Below are 26,231 nucleotides of genomic sequence, written 5' to 3' on the forward strand. Positions count from 1 at the left end.
GTTCCTTTTGAACTCTATCGGATTATTTACAACAAACCTCATGAGGGAATAAATATACTGTGAAGCAATAGTCAGAATTCCCAGTCCTGAAATAGACGTCTAAAAGATGATCGTGGGTGAACACCACATATTACTCTTAAAGCACGTTTGTGGGCAACGAACACTCTCTTTCCCAAAGATCAGATACCCCAGAACATTATTCCACATTACATTATCGAATGACAATATGCAAACTATGTCTGCTTACTGATTTGTCGCTCATCAAGATTTGCAATGGCCGGCCTTGGTGGCCGTGCGGTTCTAGGCACTTCAGTCCGGTACCGCGTGACTGCTACGGTCGCAGGTTCGAATCCTGCCTCGGGCATCGATGTGTGTGATGTCCTTAGGTTAGTTAGGTTTAAGTAGTCCTAAGTTCTAGGGGACTTATGACCTCAGATGTTGAGTCCCATAGTGCTCAGAGCCATTTGAACCATTTGCAATGATTCTAAGCGCAAAAGTGGCTGAACTAAGTTGTTTTAGGAGTTCCAAAACGCGTCCTGTCCAGTTTAACTCCTCATCCCTTTGAACGCTTAACAGTTTTGAAGTTTGCACCTAATTTGTTATTTGCTCATCATGTGTTACACTTGTGAATGGCGTAGTACCCCTAATCTGCAGAACGGAATATGTTGTGTATGTGTGAGACCATTTGCGGAAAGCCAGCCAATGATGCTTTTAAGAACTTTATTTACCATTTTTTTCTGTTTCTGAATGTATGCTTGGATCAATTACAATATCAGTGTCATCTGCAAAAAGGACTAATTTGCTTATTTTATATTACACAGAAGATCGTTTACATATATGAACAACAATAGTGGACCTAAGACTGAGACCTGGGGAACCGCACAAGTGATTTCTCGGCTGTCAGAATTATGTCCCTGGACTACATTCGTTGAATTACTGAGTACAGCTTTCTGCATTCTTTTACTTAGATATGATAACATTTATAAAACTTCAGTTTATGTAGGAGAATACTGTGATTCACACAGTAAAAACCCTGAGATAGGTCGCAGAAAATACCAGCCGCCGATTTTTTTTGTTTTACTTAATGGTTGTAAAATCTGGTGAGTGAACACGTAAATGGCATTCTCAATAGCGCAACCCTTTTGATACACTAACTGTCATTTGTTGAGGATATTATTGTTGCTCAGGTGAGATACTACTCTCAAGTACATTACCTTCTCAAAAACCTTAGAAAATGGAGTCAGCAGAGAGACAGTCGGTTGTTATTGAGATCTCTCTTATCACTTTTCTTAATGAGGGGTTTAGCAACGGCGTATTTAAAAAAAAATTGTTCAAATGGCTCTGAGCACTGTGGGACGGAACATCTATGGTCATCAGTCCCCTAGAACTTAGGACTACTTAAACCTAACTAACCTAAGGACATCACACAACACCCAGTCATCACGAGGCAGAGGAAATACGTGACCCCGCCGGGAATCGAACCCGGGAACCCGGGCGCGGGAAGCGAGAACGCTACCGCACGACCACGAGCTGCGGACGGCGTATTTCAGTCTCTCTGGAAAAATGCCTTGTATGTGCACTAAAGCGGCAATCCCAAGGAATGGTGTATCATTAGCAGCCGTGTGATACTGCTTAAGAACAGTGGTGGACAATAGATCGTAAGCAGCCAGGGACGGGAGGCGGGTGTCACGGCTTGACAACGACAATCAGTTTTAAACACCACAGGAATTTCTGCTGTCAGTGAGTGCCGATCCACTCAAACAGTTTCCGGGCAACCAATGCTAAAGGAAGTGCTTGCAATGTAATTTTGCAGTCGGGTACCTCACATAAGGCCATTGCTCACAACGGCACACTAAGCGACGGGCCAGACTAGACAGACTAGGCGGTAGCTGGCGAGGCGTGTAGTGTGGTCCGTCGAGTTACGATTTCACCTTTCCGAACGATGTGATGTGTGGAGTTCACAGAAGTGTTTCATGACTCCACAGCAGAGGTGGTTCCGAGATGTGTTTCTGGGTATTTCGTCGTACCGTAACTTGGGCTCACATGTTCCGGTTACCGTGAACAAGACCTAGAATATTTATTTCAAGATTTTCGGTGACCCTGGACTTTTCTTCTACATCTTCATACCGTTACTCTGGACCCTTCTGTCTTAGAAGAGAGCGTGAGCCATGTTCACAGGGGTACAAGGACTGTTCAGTAAGAATTGCAATACATTTTCTTCTCGGCCAATTTTGGTTGAAAAAAATGAGGACTCTGTTGTGGGACAGCGTGGAAATTCCCGCTTCCGCCTCTATAGTTTCATGAAGTTCCGATAAGTTGCGGTGCTGTACGTAGTCTTCAAAATGGGGTCTTTAACGGAGGTACTTCCCAGGCAGAGAGATGTCACTGAGTTTCTATTGGCACAAAACTAGAGCGTCACAGACATTCATACGCGCTTTCATAATGTCTCCGGAGACATGGCAGTGAACAAAAGCACGATGAGTCGTTGGGCAAAGCGTCTGTCATTATCGCAACAAGGTTGCGCAAACCTCTCCCATCTTCCGCGTTCCGGCCGCCCGCACAGAGCTGTTACTCCTGTAATGTAACGTGCAGACATTCTCAGTCGAGGTGATCGACGGGTCAGAAACAAACACCTAGCAGGACAACTGGACGTCTCTGTTCGTGTTGCTGACGCACTCGTCCACCAGTTGGGGTACACAGAGGTGTGTGCCCGTTGGTTCCTCACCGCCCAACAGAACACCATAAAGAAGCAACGAAGAACCGTCTGTGCGGAATTTCTTGCGCGTTATGAGGTTGATGGTGACAATTTTTTGTCGAACGTGGTCACAGGCTATGAAACATGGGTTCATCACTTCGAGCCGGAAATAAAACGGCAATTCAGGGGCTAGCGCCACAACACCTCTCCTCCGCAGAAAAATTTTGAAGTCGCGCCCTCAGCCGATAATGTCATGGTACCCTGAAAGGGGTCATTCTGTTTGATGTCCTCCCTCCTGGTGCAACTATCGGTTATGACGCGTATTGTGATGCCCTTAGGAAATTGAAGAAACGGCTATAACGTGTTTGTCGCCACAAAAATGCAAAAGAACTTCTTTGCCCCGACCACGCAAGGCTTCACGAAAGTCTCCTCACCCGAGAGAACTCACAAAACTTCATTGAACTGTTCTTCCTCATCCATCCTACAGCCTGGGTCTCGCACCTTCCGACTTCCATTTGTTTGGCCCAATAAAGGCTGCACTTCGCAGGCAGCAGTATTTGCACGATGGGAGGTTACTGATACAGCAAGACACTGGCTCCCATGTCAGTAGAGCGGTACCATTCGGGCGTACAGGCCCTCTCAGTAAGCTGATGCATTCATCACAGGTTATGTTGAAAAAAAAAATTGTTCAAATGTGTGTGAAATCTTATGGGACTTAACTCCTAAGGTCATCAGCCCCTAAGCTTACACACTACTTAACCTAAATTATCCTAAGGACAAACACAGACACCCATGCCCGAGGGAGGATTCGAAACTCCGCCAAGACCAGTCGGGTCATGCTGAAAAATAGGGTTTCGTATCCAAAAGAGTGGGAACTAAAATGGTGTATTCGACTCCTGAATAAAACCAAACTGCTTGTGGAAAAAAGTGTTCCATTACTTACTTAACGTCCCTCATATTTAGAGCAGTGGTTGAAATGTAGCAATCAACATGCCACACTTTGCTAGCTCTACGGAATCTAAAAATAATCAATGAGTGACTTAAGGTGAAGAGACTTGTCGGCCACCTCCCTTGCCACACTGAGGCCATTGTAACGTCCACAGCGGTATTAAATGGTATTAGTGAGAAGTCTGCTTGGGGTGACAAATTTTTTGTGATGAGTGGTTATGTTAGAATAATAATTACCATGTGCCATGCACTGAGGAGACGGAAGTCACGGGGTAGCAATATGCACATATGTATACACATGGCGGTAGTATCGCGTTCACAAGGTACAAAAGGGCAGTGCGCTGGCGGAGCTGTGATTTGTACTCAGGTGATTCATGTGAAGAGATTTTCGACGTGATTATGGCCGTACGCAGGGGAATTAACATACTTTGAGCGCGGAATGGTTGTTGGAGCTTGACACATGAGACATTCCATTACGGAAATATACCGAGAACCACAGTGTCAAGAGAGTGCCGGGAATACCAGTTTTCCGGCATTACCTCCCACCAACGACAACGCAGTGACCGACGACCTTCACTTTACGACCGAGAGCAGCGGCGTTTGCGTACAGTTGTCAATGCTGACAGACAAGCAACACAGCGTGTAATAATAGCAGAAATCAACGTGGGACGTACGACGAAAGTACCCGCTAGAACAGGGCGGCGAAATTTGGCGTTAATGGGCTACTGAAGCAGACGACCACCGCGAGTGTTTTTGCTAACAGCAAGATATCGCCTGCAGCGCCTCTCCTCGGCTCGTGACCGTATCGGTTGGGACCTGGACGACTGGAAAACCGTGACCTGGTCAGATGAATCCCGATATCAGTTGTTAAGAGGTGAGTGTAGTGTTCGAGTGTGGCGCAGACCCCACGGAGCCATGGGTCCTAGCCAAAAGGCGCTGTGCAAGCCGGTGGTGGCTCCATAGTGGTGTGGGCTGTGTTTACATGGAATGGATTGTGTCCTCTGTTTCGACTAAACCTATCATTGACTGGAAGTGGTTACGTTCGGCTAGTTGGACACCATTTGAAGCCATTGATGGACTTTATCATGTCACTGGGCCACAGTTGTTCGCGATTGGTTTAAAAAACATTCTGGACAATTCGAGTGAATGATTTGGCCACCCAGATCGCTTTGAATCCCTTTGAATTCTTATAGGGCGTAATCGAGAGATCAGTTCGTGCCCAAAATCCTGCACAGGTAACGTTTTTGCAATTATGGATGGCTTAGTATTTCTACAGGAGACTTCCAACGAGTTGTTGAGCGCATGCCACGTCGAGCTGATCCACCACGGCCCACGAAAGGCGATCCGACAGGGTATTAGCAGGTGTCCCATGTGATTTGTTACCTCAGTGTACAGTGACTTGCAGATTAGTAGACGAAGATGTAGAAGAAGCACTCCTGTATCTGCCGTTACAAAGGTAACTGAAGCGACACAGACGCCTCCCCGGTGCTTGACTTGCATCTCGGCACTCCGCCGTGCAGAACTTCCTCACGGCTGAGACCCAGGCGGCTGCGGCGGAGATGAAAGCTGCTGAGAGGAGAGCAGGGCCGGCCGGCGGCAATTGAAGCCAATCGCGCCGGAACCGCTGCAACTCCTCACCTCGCCTCCCCGTGACGTCATCCGCTGTACACGGAGCCCAGGCAGTGAACAGTGCACCGGGCAGGTTTCAATTTATAACCAGCTGTTCATCCACGTCATCGTTAACGACGTCCAGTAACACGACTAATTGACATAAAGTTAACGAATTTGCAGTGGGCTAAGTTCGTCGAAATATTTCGATGTTTCGATACGTGTCACTCCCATTACGCTTCGACGAATATTGTGTGAAGTACAGCCGTTGGTGGCGTGTCATTTCGAGAACTCGCCCGGCTAGAAAACCGAGATCTTTTTATTAGTTCAGTTCACCAAGAAAGACACAAGGTCATTCCAGGACGATTCTTGTTTAACACCACAGAAGAAAGTAACACCAACGCAAGGGCTCAGGGTTTTGTCGTGCATGACACTGTTTCCTCTCGCCAGGTGCATCGTAATCTGCATTAAAGGAGTTTCTGTAAAAGGCCTGATGCGAAAACCCTCGTATCCAATACACAGAATTTTCCGTTACAGAGTGTCAAAGACAACTCTATTAAATCATGTTAGATGATGTGCCAATTGGTAACCCAACAACAAAAGAAATCCTGCTCATAATATTACTTCATCTGAGAAAAACGCACCTTCTTCCCAACTTCTCACATGAAGCAATCTTAAGAAATCGGGAAGCATCAGCGAATTTCACGCTCTAACTTGTACTGCATGGCGTTGTTGTGCGCCTTTCGTTTAAGTGTAAAAACTGAAAGCTGTCTTCTGTCCTTTTTTATGATTGGTATCTTCTTTTCTACGAATACCTAAATACGTTTTTGTCTGAAACATGATTAGTTTTACTTGAAGGTAAAATAGACGTATACTGCTTATATGTATTTTTATGATAATTACAACGTAAACTCATAAAATTCTATTTTGTTCAATTTGAATTTCCCCGTCCTTTCACTTATTAACAACCAGTTTTTGAGAAAAATTAAGTGCAGATAACGACAGATATCAAGAAAATACGTATCATGAAGACTCAGCACCAACTACAACAAAAACATGGAATGATTTACAGAACATAATTCGCAAACAGAAAGCTGGGAAGTACTCATTGTAGACAGAAAGTTCAACTTAACACACCAACCACGACATAAATATCAATCCTTATTTCCGACAAAAATTTAGCTTCTTCTTCTTCTTTTCTTTTTAATTTCGTTGACGCTCTAGGACTACAAATAATTAATAACCAATAGCCTATACTACTTCATGAAACTCGTAGATCAACCTGGAAACAATTTTCTGTTTCTGACTGTAACTGTTTGCGCATTGAATACTGGAAGTTATATATGAGAGTATATTATCGCTTTATTGTACGGTAACAGTGATCCAAAACAAAAATTTGCATGGAAATGAAAATCAAATTAAAAACCAGGAAAGGAAAAATAAAAAAGGGTAAATGGCTTGAAGACTTTGGGTACGAAGTGAGATATAAGGTAATAGTTTAGTTCTGAAGATCGAGAACTTTCTTAGGAAGCGCGTTAATCCACAGGAATGCTTGAAACACTGAACTTGGCCTAAATATTTGTAGTATGAAACTATGAATCAGTTCCCGTAATCAACTCTGTCATACGTGAATTTTGAAAATTTCGCACTGTAATGAGAACATCCGACGATATTTCAAGATTGCAGCCGGTAGTTGCCTTCTGCCAAGAACGTCACCTGAAAATGTCTGACTGGTGTCCACATGAAATTTTGTGCTCTGTAGAAAACGACGACTGACTGCAATTCCGAAAGATCACTGAGTAAGGCTGTCACATTTCATGAGATTCCGGGACGCCATGGCACGATATTTCAGCTGGCGACGAGGAATCCATCGTTGAGCGGGCTTCGGTGTAAACCTCACCTGAATTTGGCTGCCTGCTTGTCAGCAGAAATATCGTGGCAAGAGCATCCGGCTGCAATCCCGAAATCTCATGGAACGCTCATTACGTCAGCAAAACTACAAGAATGGAGTCTGTCATACCTTCCTAATGTACTCCAACATAAGCGAAGAGACACAGAGCGCTCCTTATACACGCACTTGTACAGCCCTTGGATCTTCCCTCTACAAGGAAATCTAACGACTGCAGTTCCCATCGTAACTTAACACACAACAGCGTAAATGGAAGTTACTAACTACGGTTAACATCGATGGAAGCCACCGCTACTGTTCTCGTGGTTATTAGTGTGAATTTTACGTCAGTATAACGCTTCATGAGAAATCTCGTTCCTCAATATTTCTCCCGTGGTCATAATTTTTCAGACGACCAAAAATTAAGTTCGGGCTTCGGGAAAGAACCGAGTATTTCATGCTTAGCAGAGGAGATATAAAGTTTAACGTTCCATAAAGCCCTAAAGACTTCGTAAAACTCTGATGAAGCGGGGCTCTATCTTTTCTAAGGTGAATAAAAGATTCAAACACTATTGACAAGCCCAGTCATCCTTTCATAACTATTCAGCTGCTTTGTTGATAATTTCTTTACGTTATTGATGAAACGCTGAAAACCAACTAGTGCCCATGGCCAGTGCCTACCTCACTGTCTTACTCCTACGAAGCCGATAGTAAAACACGATTTACCTGCTTTGTTTAACTAGGTATGATTTAGCAATATTTTGGTCTCCAGTTTACGTAAGAGTTTGAATTTAAACTGATGTAATGAAGTCCAAGCATGTGCTGAGTGAAAGCAACATCTTTGATAGCTAAATATTTCAGATGAAACTTTAGAAAAACTGCAGTTTTTAAATCACTGGTTTTTCAGTTTCCGTGCAATTCACTCCCGCATTAATTTGTCGATATAAAAGTTTACTATCATTACTAGAACATGAAATTACATACTGCTGAATTTATGAAGATTAACACTATTTTTAAAACTGACACTTGTCACGCACCTTTACAAAGGCTGTAAGCGGCAGCTAATTACGCTCTATATTTGACAAATTATTGTCATCAACCCATTACTGATGCAACTGTGGTGGTTCTGATATATAATAAAACACCGAGTAGTAACAGTTGTATTATATGCGAATTTCACTGACGAAATCTTCTCAGGTTATCAGCTGAGCGAAGATGATGAGAGGGAAACTCGTAACGCTGCTCCAAGACGACGAAATCACTCGACTATTAACACTACAAAAGTTCCAGAATTAGATTTTCACTCTGCAGCGGAGTGTGTGCTGATATGATTCGGCCTGGCATACAGTTTTAATCTCCCAGGATGTTTTATATCAGCGCACACTCCGCTGCAGAGTGAAAATCTCATTCTGGAAACATCCTGCAGGCTGTGACTAAGCCGTGTCTCTTGAAGTATCCCTTCTTCCAGGAGTGCTAGCTCTGAAAGGTTCGCAGAAGAGCTTCTGTGAAGTTTGGAAGGCAGGAGACAAGGTACTGACAGAAGTAAAGCTGTGAGGACGGGTCGACAGTCTTGCTTGGGTAGCTCAGTCGGTAGAGTACTTGCCCGCGGAAGGCAAAGGTCCCGAGTTCGAGTTTCGATCTGGCACACAGTTTTAATCCGCCAGGAAGTTTAACTATAAGGCTTCATCAAAGGTTGCTTTTTGGGCTGCAGGTGGAGTAGGAACTTGGAACTGAGGATAAAAATGCTGATTAAGCTGAAACAGTGACGTTCTGAAAGAATGACCTGTTGTTTCAAGATCTACTAGATCAATTACCAGTGATAAATGCACGTGCAGCCTTGACAAACATGTTTCGTGGAGCTGAACCAAAATCATCGAGATAATTTTGCGCCTATAAGAGCAATATCGCCCTTTTCAGGGTACAGTACCTCAATCGATAATAACGGGACCGTTTTAAGATCACTTTGTTGTCTGTCTGTCGGACTGTTCAAATCCCTTTTTCTCAGGAACAAGTAGATGTATCAAGTTGAAATTCCACATTTTACGGTGTACGCTCCCTTGGTGATCTAAAAAATTGAAACTTCTAGGTCAATACAATCAAAAGATACGGCAGTTTATGTCACATATTGTAATAATAGCAAACTCGCTCATCAAAACCAACAAGGTACTTCCCATTGACCTAGAAACGAAATATTTGCAAGAAGTAAGGATTTACACTAAACCCGCAGGAAAAAATCGTAAGATTGCTAATCTGTAATTATATCACATGAAAAAAAAATTGTCATTTGTTATCACAACGTTTGTCTGTCCTTTAAGACCCATTTTCCTCAGGAACAGGCAGAGGTATCAAGCTGAAATTTATGTCACATGTACCTTAGCGGTATAATAGATGTTAGCTTCTAAGTCAGTGCAATCAAAAGATACGGCCATTTACGTCACACATTTTGATACTCGAAAATCAGTCATCAAATCCTACAGGATAGTTCCCACTGACACGGACTCAAGAAATTGGGTAAGAAGCAGATTGTCACACTACAATCAAAGGAAAAAAATTCGAAACTTGTTAAATGAAAACATCCTTGAAAGTCTTGGAATCCCTGGAGCCGATATTTTACCAGTATCAATGTCGATAACAGGCAAAAATCACCGAGTTCCTTGATTACCGGATTGGGTATACTTAATTATGTTATACTATACTACATACTTAGTTAAGTTTGTACGGAACACTCGGTGTGCGAGTCTGCTCGCACCTGGCCAGTTTTATTTAAAATATCCCAGCAGAGTGTACGCGAGCGTACATGGTGCAGGTGGTCCAAGGAGCGCGCTTGTGGTCGTCGGCTCGGCTGCACCTGCCTCTCGCGGCTGCCAGGGCACTGGTTGCTGATGGCAAACGTTCATGACGTCATACAGAAGGCAGAAAGATTGTAACAGCGCTGCCTAGTGACTTGGCCTGTAAGGAGCTCTACTGACGTTCACGCTGTCCTCTTAGGTTGATGCCGAACAACACCTTCGGAAATCTCGACATATTCGGAAAAAACACCGAAGTATTTGCAACACACCAGAATACAAACACCGTTGTTGCTCGTCTCACTCGTAGCAATTTCACCTTTCGTTTTTTATTTGGGCTGAAGCTACAAAATTGATGAAACTCATTCCCGAGAAAGTACGCTCTTACGCAATACACATCGAATATTACATACTTGTATTGCGAGTGGCGTTTGATAAGTAATGCAACACATTTTTTCTGCAAGCAGGTTGATTTTATTGAGGGTTCCAGTACCTACAAAAGCCTGTTTATCAACATGATCTCCCTTCGATGCAACGACCTTCCGCCACCTTACTGGGAGGGCCTGTTTGTCGGCACGGTAACACTCTAGTGTTCGACGTCTTACTGCATCAATAACCTGCCCATGGTCCACGTACTGCTTCACCGGGAGTGCATCGTTTTTGGGTCAAATAAATGAAAATAGGCAAGTATGAGACACGGATTGCAGGGTGTATGACGAAGAACAATCCAGTGAAGTTCTGTGAGCTCCTCTCCTGTGCACGGATTTGTGTTCAAATGGTTCAAATGGCTCTGAGCACTATGGGACTTAACATCTATGCTCATCAGTCCCCTAGAACTTAGAACTACTTAAACCTAACTAACCTAAGGACAGCACACAACACCCAGTCATCACGAGGCAGAGAAAATCCCTGACCCCGCCGGGAATCGAACCCGGGAACCCGGGCGCGACAGATTTGTGTGAGGCGTTTGGTTGTCAAGGAGAAGGAGAAGCTCGTTAGCATTCGTCGATCACCTAAATTGAGAGCGTCCGCATGTCAACACACAGAAGTCACAGTTGTGTGCGGTCAGCCAGCACGCGAGAGATCGGACAGGTTTGCGCGACCTTGTTGCGCCCAACGACTCACCGTGCTTTTGTTCACTGCCAGGTCTCCATAGACACTGTGCAAGCGCCTGTGAATATCTGGTTTTCTGCAGAAAGAAACAGCTGTCTGCTTGAAACGCAACTCCGTTAAAGCGCCGCCACCTATCGGAACTTCGTGGAACTATAGGGACTGAATGAGGAATATTCCACAATGTCCGATATCAAAATTTGGTATTTTTTTCAATCGACACTGGCCGACAAAAAATTTTTGTATTACTTATTGAACGGCCTCCTGCATTAATACGAACGTGCCAGATTCTGTTGCACATGTGACGATGAAATATACACTCCTGGAAATGGAAAAAAGAACACATTGACACCGGTGTGTCAGACCCACCATACTTGCTCCGGACACTGCGAGAGGGCTGTACAAGCAATGATCACACGCACGGCACAGCGGACACACCAGGAACCGCGGTGTTGGCCGTCGAATGGCGCTAGCTGCGCAGCATTTGTGCACCGCCGCCGTCAGTGTCAGCCAGTTTGCCGTGGCATACGGAGCTCCATCGCAGTCTTTAACACTGGTAGCATGCCGCGACAGCGTGGACGTGAACCGTATGTGCAGTTGACGGACTTTGAGCGAGGCCGTATAGTGGGCATGCGGGAGGCCGGGTGGACGTACCGCCGAATTGCTCAACACGTGGGGCGTGAGGTCTCCACAGTACATCGATATTGTCGCCAGTGGTCGGCGGAAGGTGCACGTGCCCGTCGACCTGGGACCGGACCGCAGCGACCCACGGATGCACGCCAAGACCGTAGGATCCTACGCAGTGCCGTAGGGGACCGCACCGCCACTTCCCAGCAAATTAGGGGCACTGTTGCTCCTGGGGTATCGGCGAGGACCATTCGCAACCGTCTCCATGAAGCTGGGCTACGGTCCCGCACACCGTTAGGCCGTCTTCCGCTCACGCCCCAACATCGTGCAGCCCGCCTCCAGTGGTGTCGCGACAGGCGTGAATGGAGGGACGAATGGAGACGTGTCGTCTTCAGCGATGAGAGTCGCTTCTGCCTTGGTGCCAATGATGGTCGTATGCGTGTTTGGCGCCGTGCAGGTGAGCGCCACAATCAGGACTGCATACGACCGAGGCACACAGGGCCAACACCCGGCATCATGGTGTGGGGAGCGATCTCCTACACTGGCCGTACACCACTGGTGATCGTCGAGGGGACACTGAATAGTGCACGGTACATCCAAACCGTCATCGAACCCATCGTTCTACCATTCCTAGACCGGCAAGGGAACTTGCTGTTCCAACAGGACAATGCACGTCCGCATGTATCCCGTGCCACCCAACGTGCTCTAGAAGGTGTAAGTCAACTACCCTGGCCAGCAAGATCTCCGGATCTGTCACCCAGTGAGCATGTTTGGGACTGGATGAAGCGTCGTCTCACGCGGTCTGCACGTCCAGCACGAACGCTGGTCCAACTGAGGCGCCAGGTGGAAATGGCATGGCAAGCCGTTCCACAGGACTACATCCAGCATCTCTACGATCGTCTCCATGGGAGAATAGCAGCCTGCATTGCTGCGAAAGGTGGATATACACTGTACTAGTGCCGACATTGTGCATGCTCTGTTGCCTGTGTCTATGTGCCTGTGGTTCTGTCAGTGTGATCATGTGATGTATCTGACCCCAGGAATGTGTCAATAAAGTTTCCCCTTCCTGGGACAATGAATTCACGGTGTTCTTATTTCAATTTCCAGGAGTATATATATATATATATATATATATATATATATATATATATATATATATCAGCGTATGGATGGACACGAAGCTATTTCCATCGACTGCATAACTCCATGCGTCTACTCATCACACTACGGCGATGTCATGTAACTTCAGACACTTTTATCTTATGACGTCTTGAAGGCTTTTACCACCAATGTTCCGTTAACTGTCTATTAATTATAATAAATCGTAGCAAGAGTGGCGAGTTTCTCATAAATCTTGAATGCGCAATTGTCCTGAAATTGCGTACATAACACACACAATGCGAATACAGTGAAATACGACGTAATCCAGTATGGCATCCGACACGAAATCCAATATGGCATACGACTGCTAACATCTTTCGTGGCCAGAACTAACTACACTATGACGCCACGAACGTCAGACACGTGGAAAACGCAATTCATTGGCATCGTCGAGATGCAGTACTTGGTTCTGGACGGAAACGGCATTCGCATTCCACTCTGGACGCTGGAGCAGACGAGCAGCCATTCCTGATCGAACGCCGACTGCAGCACGTATCAGAGGCTCCGAGTGTGAATTAGGAGCGCCAGGAACAGTGTGCTGGGAGCTCGCCAAGCGGCAAGGGTGTCGCGCGCCAGACTAACCCTCTTCAGTCATCACCGTCCTGCAACCGTCCAACGAGGTAGCGAAATATGCCACCGGAAGGGGGGACGATCGTGTTCTGTGACGAGAGAATATTTTGTAAAGGCGTCAGCTGTGGTAGATTGGGAGTGAAACGTCACTTTAATGCAAACTTGAACAGAGCATCAGATGGCCACATGAATGACCAAACAGAGCTATAGTGAGCTAGAAAGGTAGCATGTCTGTGGATATTATTGAGAAAGCGTTGAACAGTTGAAGATCATGCATACCATATTACAATTCGCTATCGGAATGAGATATTCCAGTAGTACAATGTGTGATTATTTTCTGTTAATTTCCGTAGAAAGCCCTGCAATATTTTAGAAAAAATAATATTTTCCGCCTCATTTGTTATTTTATGTGGTTATTTATTTACGATCGCGATTTAGAGTGCTGTTCGATTCTCAAGTAATAGCTGTAACCATGTCAAGTGCTAATAGATGCAATTAGCTCCGCTTAGGAGTCAAATTATGTTTTTAAATGTTATACCACTTACCACTTCACTATGAAGTGTAACAATGCATACCCATTCCTCTTAAGATGATGTTGTTCCCATGTCAATCATGTTTATATTTGACAATCGTAATGGAACAGGTTTCCTTGTAATCTATATAAAGGGACGTGCCTTTTCACTGAAAATCAGATGCTTAAGCATGAATTTACTTACTAACTAATATACACTCTAAGACAAAGAAAGAAAAAAACGACGCACCACGAAGGAATTATCCGAATGGGAAAACGGTCGATGTGGTGTGCATGCAACGACAAACCAAAGATTACAATGTCGGAAAATTGGATGATTTTTTTCAAGAAAAAGAGCTACACAAATTGAGCAAGTGAGGAACGGGTTCACCCAACTCGGGCCCTTAAGCAGGCTTGGCACAGACCGAGTTGTTTGATATCCTCCTGCGGGATAGCGTACCAAATTCAGTCCAACTGGCCCGTTACGTGATCAAAATCCCTAGCTGGTTGCAGGGCCCCGCCCATAATGCTGCAAACGTTCTCAGTTGGGAAGAGATCTGGTGACCCTGCTGGCCAAGGTAGGGTTTGGGAAGCAAGAAGACAAGCAGGAGAACCTCTCGGCCTGTGCGGACGGGCGTTATCTTAGGATGGCTTGTCATGAAGGGCAACAAAACGGGGCGTAGCACGTCGTCGATGTACCGCTGTGCTGTAAGGGTGCCGCGGACGACAACCAAATGGGTCCTGCTATGAAAAAAGGTGGCAGCCCCGGCCATCACTCCTAGGCTGGTACCCCACCGCTGTTCGGGGCGTCTCCAGACACGTCTTTACTGGTCATCGGGGTTCAATTCGAAGTGAGACTCATGACTGAAGAAAACTCCAGTCATGACTGAAGAAAACTCCAGTGAAGTCAATGAGCTTACAGGCCGAAGACGTTTCTGGAGACGCCCCAGACAGAGGTGGAATACCAACCTGCTGTCGCCTGTCATACGACCAGACAGCCATGAGTGATGGCCTGGGGTGTCCTTTTCTTTCATAAGAGGACCCTTTTGCTTATCATCCGTGGCACCCTTACGGTACAGCAGTACGTCGACGGTATTGTACATCCCCTTCTTGTTGCCCTTCTTGGCAAGTCATCACAGGCTTATATTTCAGCAAGATAATTCCCGTCAACATACGGCGAGAGTCTCCATTTCCTGTTTTCGTGCTTGCCATACCCTACCTTGGTCAGCGAGGTCGCCGGATCTCTCCCCAACTGAGCACGTTTGCAGCATTATGGGAAGGGTCCTCTAATCAGCTCGTGATCTTGACGATCTAACGCGCCAATTGGACAAAATCTGGCACGATATACCTCAGGAGGGCATCCAACAACTCAGTCAGAGCCAAGCCAAATAACAACTTGCGCAAGAGTCAGAAGTGGACAAACACGTTATTGAGTTACTAAATTTGTGAAGGTCTTTCTCTTGAATAAAACATTCGATTTTTTTGAAATTGCAATCATTTGTTTCTCTGTACATGTACATTATATCTACCGACTTCCGTCCCGTTTGGATAATTCCTTCGTGGTGCGTCAGTGTTTTTTTTTTTTTTTTGTCTTAGAATGTAATTCCTATCGAAATACAGTAAGTAATGTACTTACTGGTCACTACCACTCATATCGTCAATACATCTACATCATACTTCGCAAGCCCCTAATGGTGTGTGGTGGAGGGTACTTTCAGTACCACTATCTGATTCATCCAATCCTGTTCCACTCGTGAATAGTGCGTGGGAAGAATGACTGTCGGTAGGCCTCTGTATTGGCTCTAATTTCTCGTATTTTCTCTTCATGGTCAATGCGAAAGAGGTATGTGGGGCGGAGAGGGGGGGGGGGGGGGGGGGAAGTAATATGTTGTCCGACTCTTCCTGGAAAGTGCTGAGTGCTGTCCCGAAATTTTAATAGTAAACCTCTCCGTGATGCACAGCATCTCTCTTGTAACGTCTATCAGTAGAGTTTGTTTAGCATCTCCGTAACGCTCTCTCGCCAGCTAAGCGATCCCGTGTCGAAACGCGCCGCTCTTCGTTGGATCTTCTCTATCTCCTCTATCAGTCCTACCCGAAAGGGATCCCAGATAGATGAATAATACTCAATAATCGGGCGAACAAGAGCCTTATAAGCCGCTTCTTTCGTGGATGACTTACATTTCCTTAAGATTCTTCCGATGAATCTGAGTCTTGTGTCTTTTTTATACGGTCATTACAGTTAAGGTCGCTGTGGATACTTACGCCTAGATATTTTACAGCAGACGCTGTCTCCTGCTGTTTGTCATCAATAGTGTAGCTGTACAGTAGTGGATTTCTTTTCCTATGTATGCGCAATATATTACATTTATCGATGTTCAGGGTCAACTGCCAGAGCCTGCACCATTCATCAATTCTCTGCAGATCGTTCTGCAAATTTATACTCTCTTCTGAGGTTGTTGCTTTGGTATTGACAACTGCATCATCTGCGATTAGCCTTAAAGAGCATCGACGCTTTCTACTAGATCTTGAGGATATTTTTGTTCTGTCGTTGCAGCTAGAACAAAAATACCCTCCAGAATTATTAAACAACTTCATTATAAAGCAATGAAGAATTCTACTAGATCATTTATATATATTGTAAGCAGTAACGGCCCTATCACACTTCCCTGTGGTACTCCGGATGTTACCTTTACATCTGTCGATTTAGTTCCATTAAGAGCGACGTGTTCAGTTCTATCTGCAAGAAAGTATTGAATCCAATAGCAGGTCTGCTCTGATACTCCGTAAGCTCGTATTTTTTTTTCATTACACGGCAATGCGGAACGGTGTCAAATGCCTCACTGAAGTCGAGGAACACGGCATCAACCTGAGCGCCGTCGTCCACTGCGCTGTGGATCTCATGGAGGAACAGAGCGAGCTGAGTTTCACAGGATCTCTGTTTGCGGCATCCATGTTGATTTTTATAGAGGAGATGTTCATTTTCCTAAAACATCATAATTCTTGAGCATAAAACATGCTCCATTATTCTACAACAGACTGACGTCAACGATATAGGTCTGTAATTGTGTGGAGCTGTCTTGTGGCCTTTCTTAAAAACGGGAATGGCCTGCATTTTTTTCCAGTCGTTAGGTAGCTTTCGTTGCTCAAGCTATCTATGATAAATTACTGCTAGAAGGGGAGCAAGATCTTTCGCATAATTTTATAGAATCATTTAGCTATCTCATCTGGTCCCGAAGCCTTTCCGCTACTATGAAATTGTAGCTCTTTCCAATTCCTCGATCGGTTATCTCAATATCTGCCATTTCGCTGTTCGTACGACGATTGAAAGGGGGGACAGTTTTAAGATCTTCCGTGGTCAAACAAATTCGGAAGACCGAATTCAGTATTTCAGCCTTCTTTCGCTTATCTTCCGTTTCGATGCCGGTGTGGTCGCCGAGAGAAGGAATAGATGATTTTGACCCACTTACTGTTTTACATACGAGCAAAATCTCTTAGGGTTTTTACTCAGGTCAGTTGACACAACGTCTTACTTTTAAAATCATTGAACGCTTCTTTCATTGCTCTCCTTACGCTCATTTTCACTTCGTTTAGCTTTTATTTGTCAGCTAGGTTTTTACTTCTGTTGAATCTCAGATGAAGTGCTCTTCGTTTACGTAGCGCTTTTATAACACGGCTATTAAACCATGGTGGATCTTTCCTATCCCTTAAAACCTTACTCGGAACATACTTGTCTAGAGAATATTGAACGATGCTTTTGAATTTTTTCCATTTGTTCTCCACATCTTCATCCTCATCACCGAATATTTGATGCTCACTGCTGAGATATTCTGAAATGTGTATGCTGTCACCCTTGCTGAGGAAATATATCTTCCTACCTTTCTTAACATTCCTTGTAGGACCTGTCGTCATAGATGCTGTCACACTGTCACAGCCTTATGATCACTGATACCTTCCTCTATGTTAACTGGTTCGGTAAGAAACTTCCTGGCAGATTAAAACTGTGTGCCCGACCGAGACTCGAGCTCGGGACCTTTGCCTTTCGCGGGCAAGCGCTCTACCATCTGAGCTACCGAAGCACGACTCACGCCCGGTACTCACAGCTTTACTTCTGCCAGAATCTCGTCTCCTAACTTCCAAACTTATCCTTTCTTTCAGGAGTGCTAGTTCTGCAAGTTTCGCAGGAGAGCTTCTGTAAAGTTTGGGAGGTAGGAGACGAGATACTGGCAGAAGTAAAGCTGTGAGGACCGGGCGTGAGTCATGCTTCGTTAGCTCAGATGGTAGAGCACTTGCCCGCGAAAGGCAAAGGTCCCGAGTTCGAGTCTCGGTCGTTCCCTTTCTCTGGCACCAGTGTTGATGGCATAACACTCCCAATATTTACCTGGCAAGTTGAAGTCACCCACTATTACAAAGGCATGATCATGAAGATTACTAATGATATTCTGCAAATTCTGTCTGAAGCGCTCTCAACTACAGATCCTGACCCGGGTGGTCTATAAAAGCATCCGATTACGATTTTTGACCGTTCTTTGACACTTAATTTCACCCAGATTAATTCACATTCGGAATCCGTGATAACCTCGCTACATTTTATCGAATTTGCAATAAACACGCTGCTGGCATTGATAACTAACCTATCCTTACGATCAACATTCCAATCTGGTTTCAACCAGCTTCTTGTTCCCAATACTATCTGTTCATTATAACCTTCAGTAAGCGATATGGGATTTCGCAGCCGAAGGCCCACTCGTGTACCGTTGATGGCTACAGAACACAAAGCTTTACGCCTCGCCTGTGCCCGTCAACACCGACACTGGACTGTTGATGACTGGAAATATGTCACCCGGTCGGACGAGTCACGCTTCAAATTGTATCGAGCGGATGGACGTGTACGGGTATGGAGACAACCTGATGAATCAATGGACCCTGCATGTCAGCAGCGGACTGTTGAAGATGGTGGTGGCTGTGTAATAGTGTGGAGCGTCTGCACTTAGAGTGAAATGGGACTCCTGATATGTCTAAATACGACGCTGATAGGTGACACATACGTAAGCTTCTTGTCTGATCACCTGCATCTATTCGTGTCCATTGTGCATTCCGACGGACTTGGGCGATTCCAGCAGGACAATGCGACACCCCACACGTGCAGAATTGCTATAGAGTGGCTCCAGGAACAAAGTCAGAGTTTAAACACTTCCGCTGGCATTCGAACTCCCCAGACACGAAAATTATTGAGGACATCTGGGATGCCTTGCAACGTGCTGTTCAGAAAAGATCTCCACTCCCTCGCACTCTTACATATTTATGGATAGACCTGCAGGATTCACGGCGTCAGTTCCCCCCAGCGCTACTTCAGACATTAGTGGAGTCCATGCCACGTCGTGTTGTGGCGCTTCTGCGTGCTGGCGGGGGCCCTACAAGACAGTTTCTTTGGTCCTTCAGTGTATAAACGTTGAAAAAATGGGAAAGGGGTTTTACAAGCTTTCCGCTTTGCAACTGATCGGCTGCATACTATTTCTACAAGAAGATTTTACAATTTTGTCCATACGTCTATCGGCAAAGCACGTAGTCTTCACTCGTGTGGCGCCTCTGCTGCAGCGCGTTTGACACTGGCCACCGGTTTAGTAAGGAATATCAGTGAGAGGTGCGACTGACCTTGACGGGCGGCTGCCTGTTGATGTAGAGGGACTCGGTGCGCTTGGGCTGTCCGGGGGACGGGATGATGTCCTGGCCGAGCCCGCGCTTGCGCAGGATGACGTCCTCGAAGGGCGGGATGGCGTTGGGCAGCTGGGAGGCGGCGGCGGCGGCCGGGGGTGGCACCAGCGGCTGCTGCTGGCCGGGCACGGCGCCGTTGCTGGGGGCGGCCGTCGGCGCCGGCGTCGCGCCGCGCACCGCAGACCCCGCGCGCACCGTGCGGTCCTGCGACGCCTCGCGCGTCAGCCCGGGCACCTGCGGGCAGCCGCCGCACTCTGCAGTCTCAGTCTCCCCAGCACGTAAGGAGCACGCGCGGCACATAAAACGGAAACCCAACATGGTCTTCTTCACTGTTGTGATGTCCGTTGGTTAGTGGAGTAGTGCTACATTATGAAATCGTGTGGCTGCATGGACATCCCCGATGCATTAAGTGACGATACTTTGGACGAGTCTACAGCTGGATCAAAAGTCATCATCACATTATATTTCTGTGTTCCATCTGGATGCCATCATTATGTGAGACCGATGTTTGCCTGTTATCCTGGAACTGATTCATACTATGGAAATGGAAATGAGCGTTTGGCGTCACTGGCCGGGAGGCCCGTTGCGGGGCAGGTCCGGCCACCTTGGTTCAGGTCTTACTACATTGGACGCCACATTGGGTGACCTGCGCGCCGGATGGGGATGAAATGATGATGAAGACATCACAACATCCAGTCCCTGAGCGGAGAAAATCCCCGACTCAGCCGGGAATCGAACCCGGGCCCGTAGGACAGCAATCCGTCACGCCGACCACTCAGCTATCAGGGCGGACATTCATACTATGAACGGAGGTCTCTCTATACTCCGTAGAGAGGAATACCAACAGCGTGTGCGCCACAAATCGTCCGTCCTGAAGGTACAGCGCACCAATAGTGAAAGCTGTCGTAAGTGATGAATCGCTATCGAAAACCTCTGTCAGCACAGTCTGCCGGCCGTATGAAAGACCGTTGTTTTTTAGTGGCAGGTAAAAAAGGACTCCAAATGAAACTTCCTGGGAGATTAAAACTGTGTGCCCGACCGAGTTCGAGTCTCGGTCGGGCACACAGTTTTAATCTGCCAGGAAGTTTCATATCAGCGCACACTCCGCTGCAGAGTGAAAATCTCATTCAAGGACTCCAAATGTTATTTAAAGGATAAGCCCTATCTCTATTTTTAACGTTCTCTGGCGGTCTAATTCCTTTATGACATCATTCCAACTGGGAGACGCAAGGGCTACTACTTGTGTCTGATTATGCAAGAAGATGTCATGGAGAGGTTTAAATATTCAGGCAAGGTGACCTAGTTGAAAAGTGAAGAACAGAAAGTGACTGAAGCCAGGACTTTTACAATTACATCAAGTGCAACAATTGTGAAAAATGGAAGAAACATAAAAAGGTTTGAGATTACAAGTGAGTTTACAGCCGTGACTATGGGAGGGCTGCAGATTTACAGTTAAACGTTCAGAACTTGGATTGCAGACTGAGTAACATAAGGCAAGAGAAATCCAAACCGAAATGGGGAGAGAGAGAGAGAGTCTCTTCTGGAGAACTAAAAGGGGGCTCTGATTAACAGCATGAAGAGCTAATGGCAGCATGTAAAAGGTAGCAGGAGAGATACTAAAAGAAGATCATTTTATTTAACAGTGGTTTTCAATGATATTCATTGTTAACACACAGCTCACAAACACTCATAAGAATTTAAAAATAATAAACAGTAGAAACTGCAAAGAAAAATGTCCATAACAGTTAGAGACCAATACCAGTGTGGGAGCAATCAAGATCACCTAAGCTAAACATCATCTCCTTAACTGTGGAGTCAATGGCCTGAGACAGTTGTGCTTATTTTCAAGTTCACAGCTCAAAGTCCTTCCTGGGACAAGGGGTCCATTGTCCTATAAAATTCATCCACTTAACTTTATCACCTTTATTAATGATCTGCATATTTCATTGTACAGTTAAAGTAATTAATGACATATATGTTTATTTATAACCCAATTATAATGATTTACGACAAAACTAAAAAAAACACTTCTCTGATCTCACTATCCTTCAGACAGACTATTCATTAGTCTTCAGTACACCACATTGGAAGGCTCATCACTAACCATCAGACGTACTGCACTCGTGTTTTGTCATGTGCATTACCCTTTAACGCAATTTCACTTCTTTTATTTTAAATTTACAGAAGAGTATTTATGGTATGTGCGACCACTTTCTTCCATTTACGACCACATTCTTCCATTGTTGTTTTGGGGCTGTTAGTTACAATCTTTTTTCCAAAATACTCACTTTTCAAGATCTTAAATACCAGACTTTCAATATTTCATAAATATCACAATGCCTTATTTAAACAATTTAAACTGATGTCCTACATTTAAACAACTGACGGCCTACTATGTTCTTGGTAATCAATACTTAACACTGATTTGATGCGTAGTAACTTGGCGTTTAGATGTGTTAGAAATAATGACCTACGAGCTGTGTCGTCAACTAAGAGGAGTGTTATGCCACCACATTACTGTGTAAATACAAAATAACGGCGAGAATTAGGAAATTTTCTACTGCCGTGTCACACTCTTCAGCCCACAAACACAAAATGCATCGCTGAATTTAACTGCTGCTACCACTAGGATAGGAATGGGGGAGATACGTACTTCATTTAAAGCAAACAAAATTAGTTTTTTCGGCGGCCCACGCCATAGAAGCGTGAGACCCGAGCACTGCCCACCCTGGCCACAGAGACAGCCCAGCCAGTGCGAGAGCAAGTAGCCACTGGTCGCGTCCAGCTCCCGACTCGGCCAGATATAAAGGGACAGAGGCCCGTACCATCTGCCGCGGCCTCCTGTGGTCTCCAACTATCAAGCCGAAAACGTACCTCTACCACTAGAGGTCAGCCTTCCTGCTAACCCGCCCAACAAGAAGAATCCAGTTGAAGCGGGAGAGCGGCAGTTACAACCTGCCGATTAACACTGACCACCACCAGTCTAACTACTTTATTGTTCGAGCGAATCTGACACACTTCTAATGACGTGTAGCCTATATTCTGATCAAAAGTATCTGGACTACAACTAATGATGCTAGCACTATTGTAGCGACAGGAGATACACGCTCTCCCCGATAAGAATTGTCAGGTGCTTTCATCTGGCGTTTCAGCATATATTTGCAATTTGTAGCTGCAGTCAGCACAGCCAAATACTGCTCATCATGACTTTGACGCACAGCAAAATTTCGATTTATTTCCTGGTACCAATAATATATTTACCTGGTCATTCAGTATTCGTTTGATCGGATGTATTAACAACAACAACAGTCAGCATTCCAGACACCAAAGTGATCATATTATGCAGCATCTTTCTGCAATCGTAAAGTGTGCTAGTTGTTCTTCTTACTCTGATGTTTGACTGTGCAGAATGTTGAGATACCTTGTACCCTCTGCCACGTATACTATGGGTACAATGGTCGACGATTACCAAATTTTGTTCTAATAAAGAAACTTCATTTCGAAATCAGGGAGACGAAGTGTGCCGTATATCTAGCAGACTATAGTATCTAGCAGACTAAAGCTTCCTTGGTGAGAACATAGAGGAATGCACATAAATATTTGTCCACAGAATCTATAAAATAGTCCCCGCAACTGCTCGTAATTTTATATTGCTTAGAGCCTTGTCGTGAAGGAGAAAATAATGAGAAGGTCCTTCATTGTACCAACACACTTTGCAACATCAAAATCCAAAAGAAACAAGTAGATAATCGTAAATAGGGCTTTTTTTTAGCAGGATGGTAAATCCGAAAACAAATATTCTGATAGTAAAACATCTGTTCTTATACTTTTACACACAGAAACAGCACTTTCTTTCTGATTATAAAGTATCGTATATCGTCTCCTACAAAGCCAGTGTACATGCGTGTACTGGTAGTTATTTCAGGCCCACTTTAGGTCGCTTACTCCTGGGCACTTTTTACGGTAGCTACTGTTGTCCTTGACAGTCAACTTGACCACCATAAAGCCGTAACAAAATGGCACTCTAATAGACATAGCCACAATTAAATTCTTCTTGCTAAGGAACACACGATTTTCAGTGAAATTTTCGCCAACAGCAGTGACAAATGTGTTCAGGTTCTCCATATTCAAATCGACTGTCAGTTGCCGTCGTCTTCCTCCCTGATAACTGAGTCATATTTAGCACATTAGACGATTCGGTATTGCAGCCCCAGACGATGCTAACGTAGACTGTTCCGAAAATCGGACACCATCATACGTTGTGTGATAAAGAGTACTTCCATCACTACATCGCAACATACGTGTCTGCAGAGATGATCAGTCCACCTCCAGTGTCCTCATACTTTTGCAGTGTTCCTCGAAAATGATTACCGATGAAGGCTGCAGCTCACAGAGATATTTTCGACTTCTGCACCATACCCATATTACAATACAGTCACTGTCATTCTGCTAAAGCTGTAGAACAGCACTACATTAATTCTTGGGTGTCAGTATACAGGTCAGACTGATGTGTGCTTACTAACAACCCCAAGCTACAGCAGTGCAGACAACTGTGACAGACTATGAATCGATAGGGCGTAGTTTTCAGTCCCACATCTGTCACTCGCAGGATTTGTATCTGTCACTTCCTACAATTTTATTATAGTTTATTTGTGCGTAGAGTCCGACACTTTAGTTTTAAAGCCGAAGCTTAATACTTGCTTTGTGGATAAGGTTCCCATCAGCATGACATTTTTTTCTGCTTTTTGTCTTATGCGATAATTACACTGTACGTATGTCCAGACACCTGTTCCTAAGTATTTTACCGACACCATTGATTTTTCGTCAATGGTGAAGTAGAACAGTCCTCGGTTTCTTCGCCTATTTATGTGTAGTAGTTACATTCACCTACATACAGATTCCTGTAGCAATCATCCATACTCTGCACTTCATTACAGCCTTCCAGGGTTGCTGTGGTCTTGTTATAGACAGCCACTCAATTTATGAGATTGTGCAGGGTTCCGACACGGGAATCACTGACTGACTGGCGAAATGTTCTAAAGGCTCCTGAGAGAAGCATCCCCAGTATCTAATCCATGCTTGCACTCTGCTATATGAAATCACTTGCGTCCAGTTTTCCTGCTTAATTTTACTTGACAGCATGTGCTTACATAGCTTATGTGACCCATACACTATGTAATATAATTGCCTGATGGATGATGTGCTGTGTAGTACAAGCCAGTTTTCCCGAAGGAAGTGTAAGGATAATAGTGACAATATTGAGCGTTGAGTTATCTTTATGGGTATTACTTGCCTTTTTATGTAGAAATGTCTCAAAACGGGCTATTATCAATATCAATTTGTGTAACTGTAATGCACAATTCTCAAACGCTGACGCTATTACTGGATTACCATACAGTGTATGGACTGTGCCCAAGAACATCGTAAATATACTACAACGAGCATATATGACCTACACAATAGGCTTTACATTAGGAAATTCAAATTAGTAGCAGTCCCCACCATCCCTCCATCCAGCCAACTTGCACCCTCTGGACCAACAGGTCTCAATTTGGTATCCTGTCCACTACTACCGCCAGAGAGATGTGGACTATTGTGACTGGTAGTGTATATAAACCCAGCAGTGCGCCAGTCCATCCATTTAGTTACCTGTCAGAGCTATCCTGCTATTCGCCAATATGAATCATCTCAGGATAGCACCTGACATTGAGTTACAGTAGAAGCCGACAGAGTACAGTGAGGTAGGAGGGTGGGACTCTTTGAAATAGAGTGGAGCAACTGTGCAGTAACCTGACATACATTGAGAGAAAGTCAACAACGAAATACAGTATGATCCTTTTCAACGTTCCTCTCACTGGCGGCAGTAGCAACAGCAGCTGCGGTGTTAGTGCTTCAATAGTCAACGTGTCTGATGGTGCTATGCTAAAATTAACAGCTAAGGAGTCATTGCAGAAGGTATTTATGAAAAGCCAAAGTGTTGCGAACACATTTGATTTGCAGGACGCAGGCTAAGTCAATGGTAAGTCATTTTTAAAATTCTTTCTGACGATGTTATAAAGTGATGTACCACAGTGTGTAGTAGAAATCTACCCCAGCGTGCAGTGGAAATAATTATAAAATATTGCTGCGTAGTGATTGGGGCTGATGTGGGACCAAGAAGAATGAGATTGATTTAATGTTACAATATATGGTCAGTTGTCCTGTTATACCCGAGGATAGTATATACATACACATGTGACATAAAACCAAAAGATTGCAATAAATTTATATCTTTGCAAGTTGCAATATGTGTTTAATTCCATCACAAATGTTATTATGTTCCGGTGGACACAGATATGAGTTAAGACAGCTTAATGTCAGTCTTTTCTGTTAGGTAAATGTGGTCAGTGTATTTTTATCAGATGACTACGTACTACTAATTCTCTATGCGTGTCTGCCATGTCCGAAGTATCACGTAAACACTTTGATGCCTGCAGTTGATCAGTATACTGAATACTATTGCCGGTATTCCCATCTGTTACCTACGTCTTTTATCTTTGGAATGTATACTAAGGTTTGATAACTGTAGCTGGACAGTGTTCTGTGTTATCAGCATCTGAGAAACAACAAATTGAT

At 44.7% G+C, this 26,231-nt stretch overlaps 1 protein-coding gene across 1 annotated transcript in view; it reads right to left on the reverse strand.

Moving 5' to 3' along the window:
* The window catches only part of LOC124615806 (junctophilin-1), an 873,471-nt gene that overhangs the window by 173,835 nt on the left and 673,405 nt on the right, over positions 1–26,231 (reverse strand). The window contains exon 9 of the mRNA XM_047143946.1: positions 19,557–19,850. Coding sequence (XP_046999902.1) covers positions 19,557–19,850 — 294 coding nt within the window. The remainder of the gene's footprint in view (positions 1–19,556; positions 19,851–26,231) is intronic.

The sequence above is a fragment of the Schistocerca americana genome, chromosome 5 (assembly GCF_021461395.2).
Source record: "Schistocerca americana isolate TAMUIC-IGC-003095 chromosome 5, iqSchAmer2.1, whole genome shotgun sequence".
NCBI classification, from domain to species: domain Eukaryota; kingdom Metazoa; phylum Arthropoda; class Insecta; order Orthoptera; family Acrididae; genus Schistocerca; species Schistocerca americana.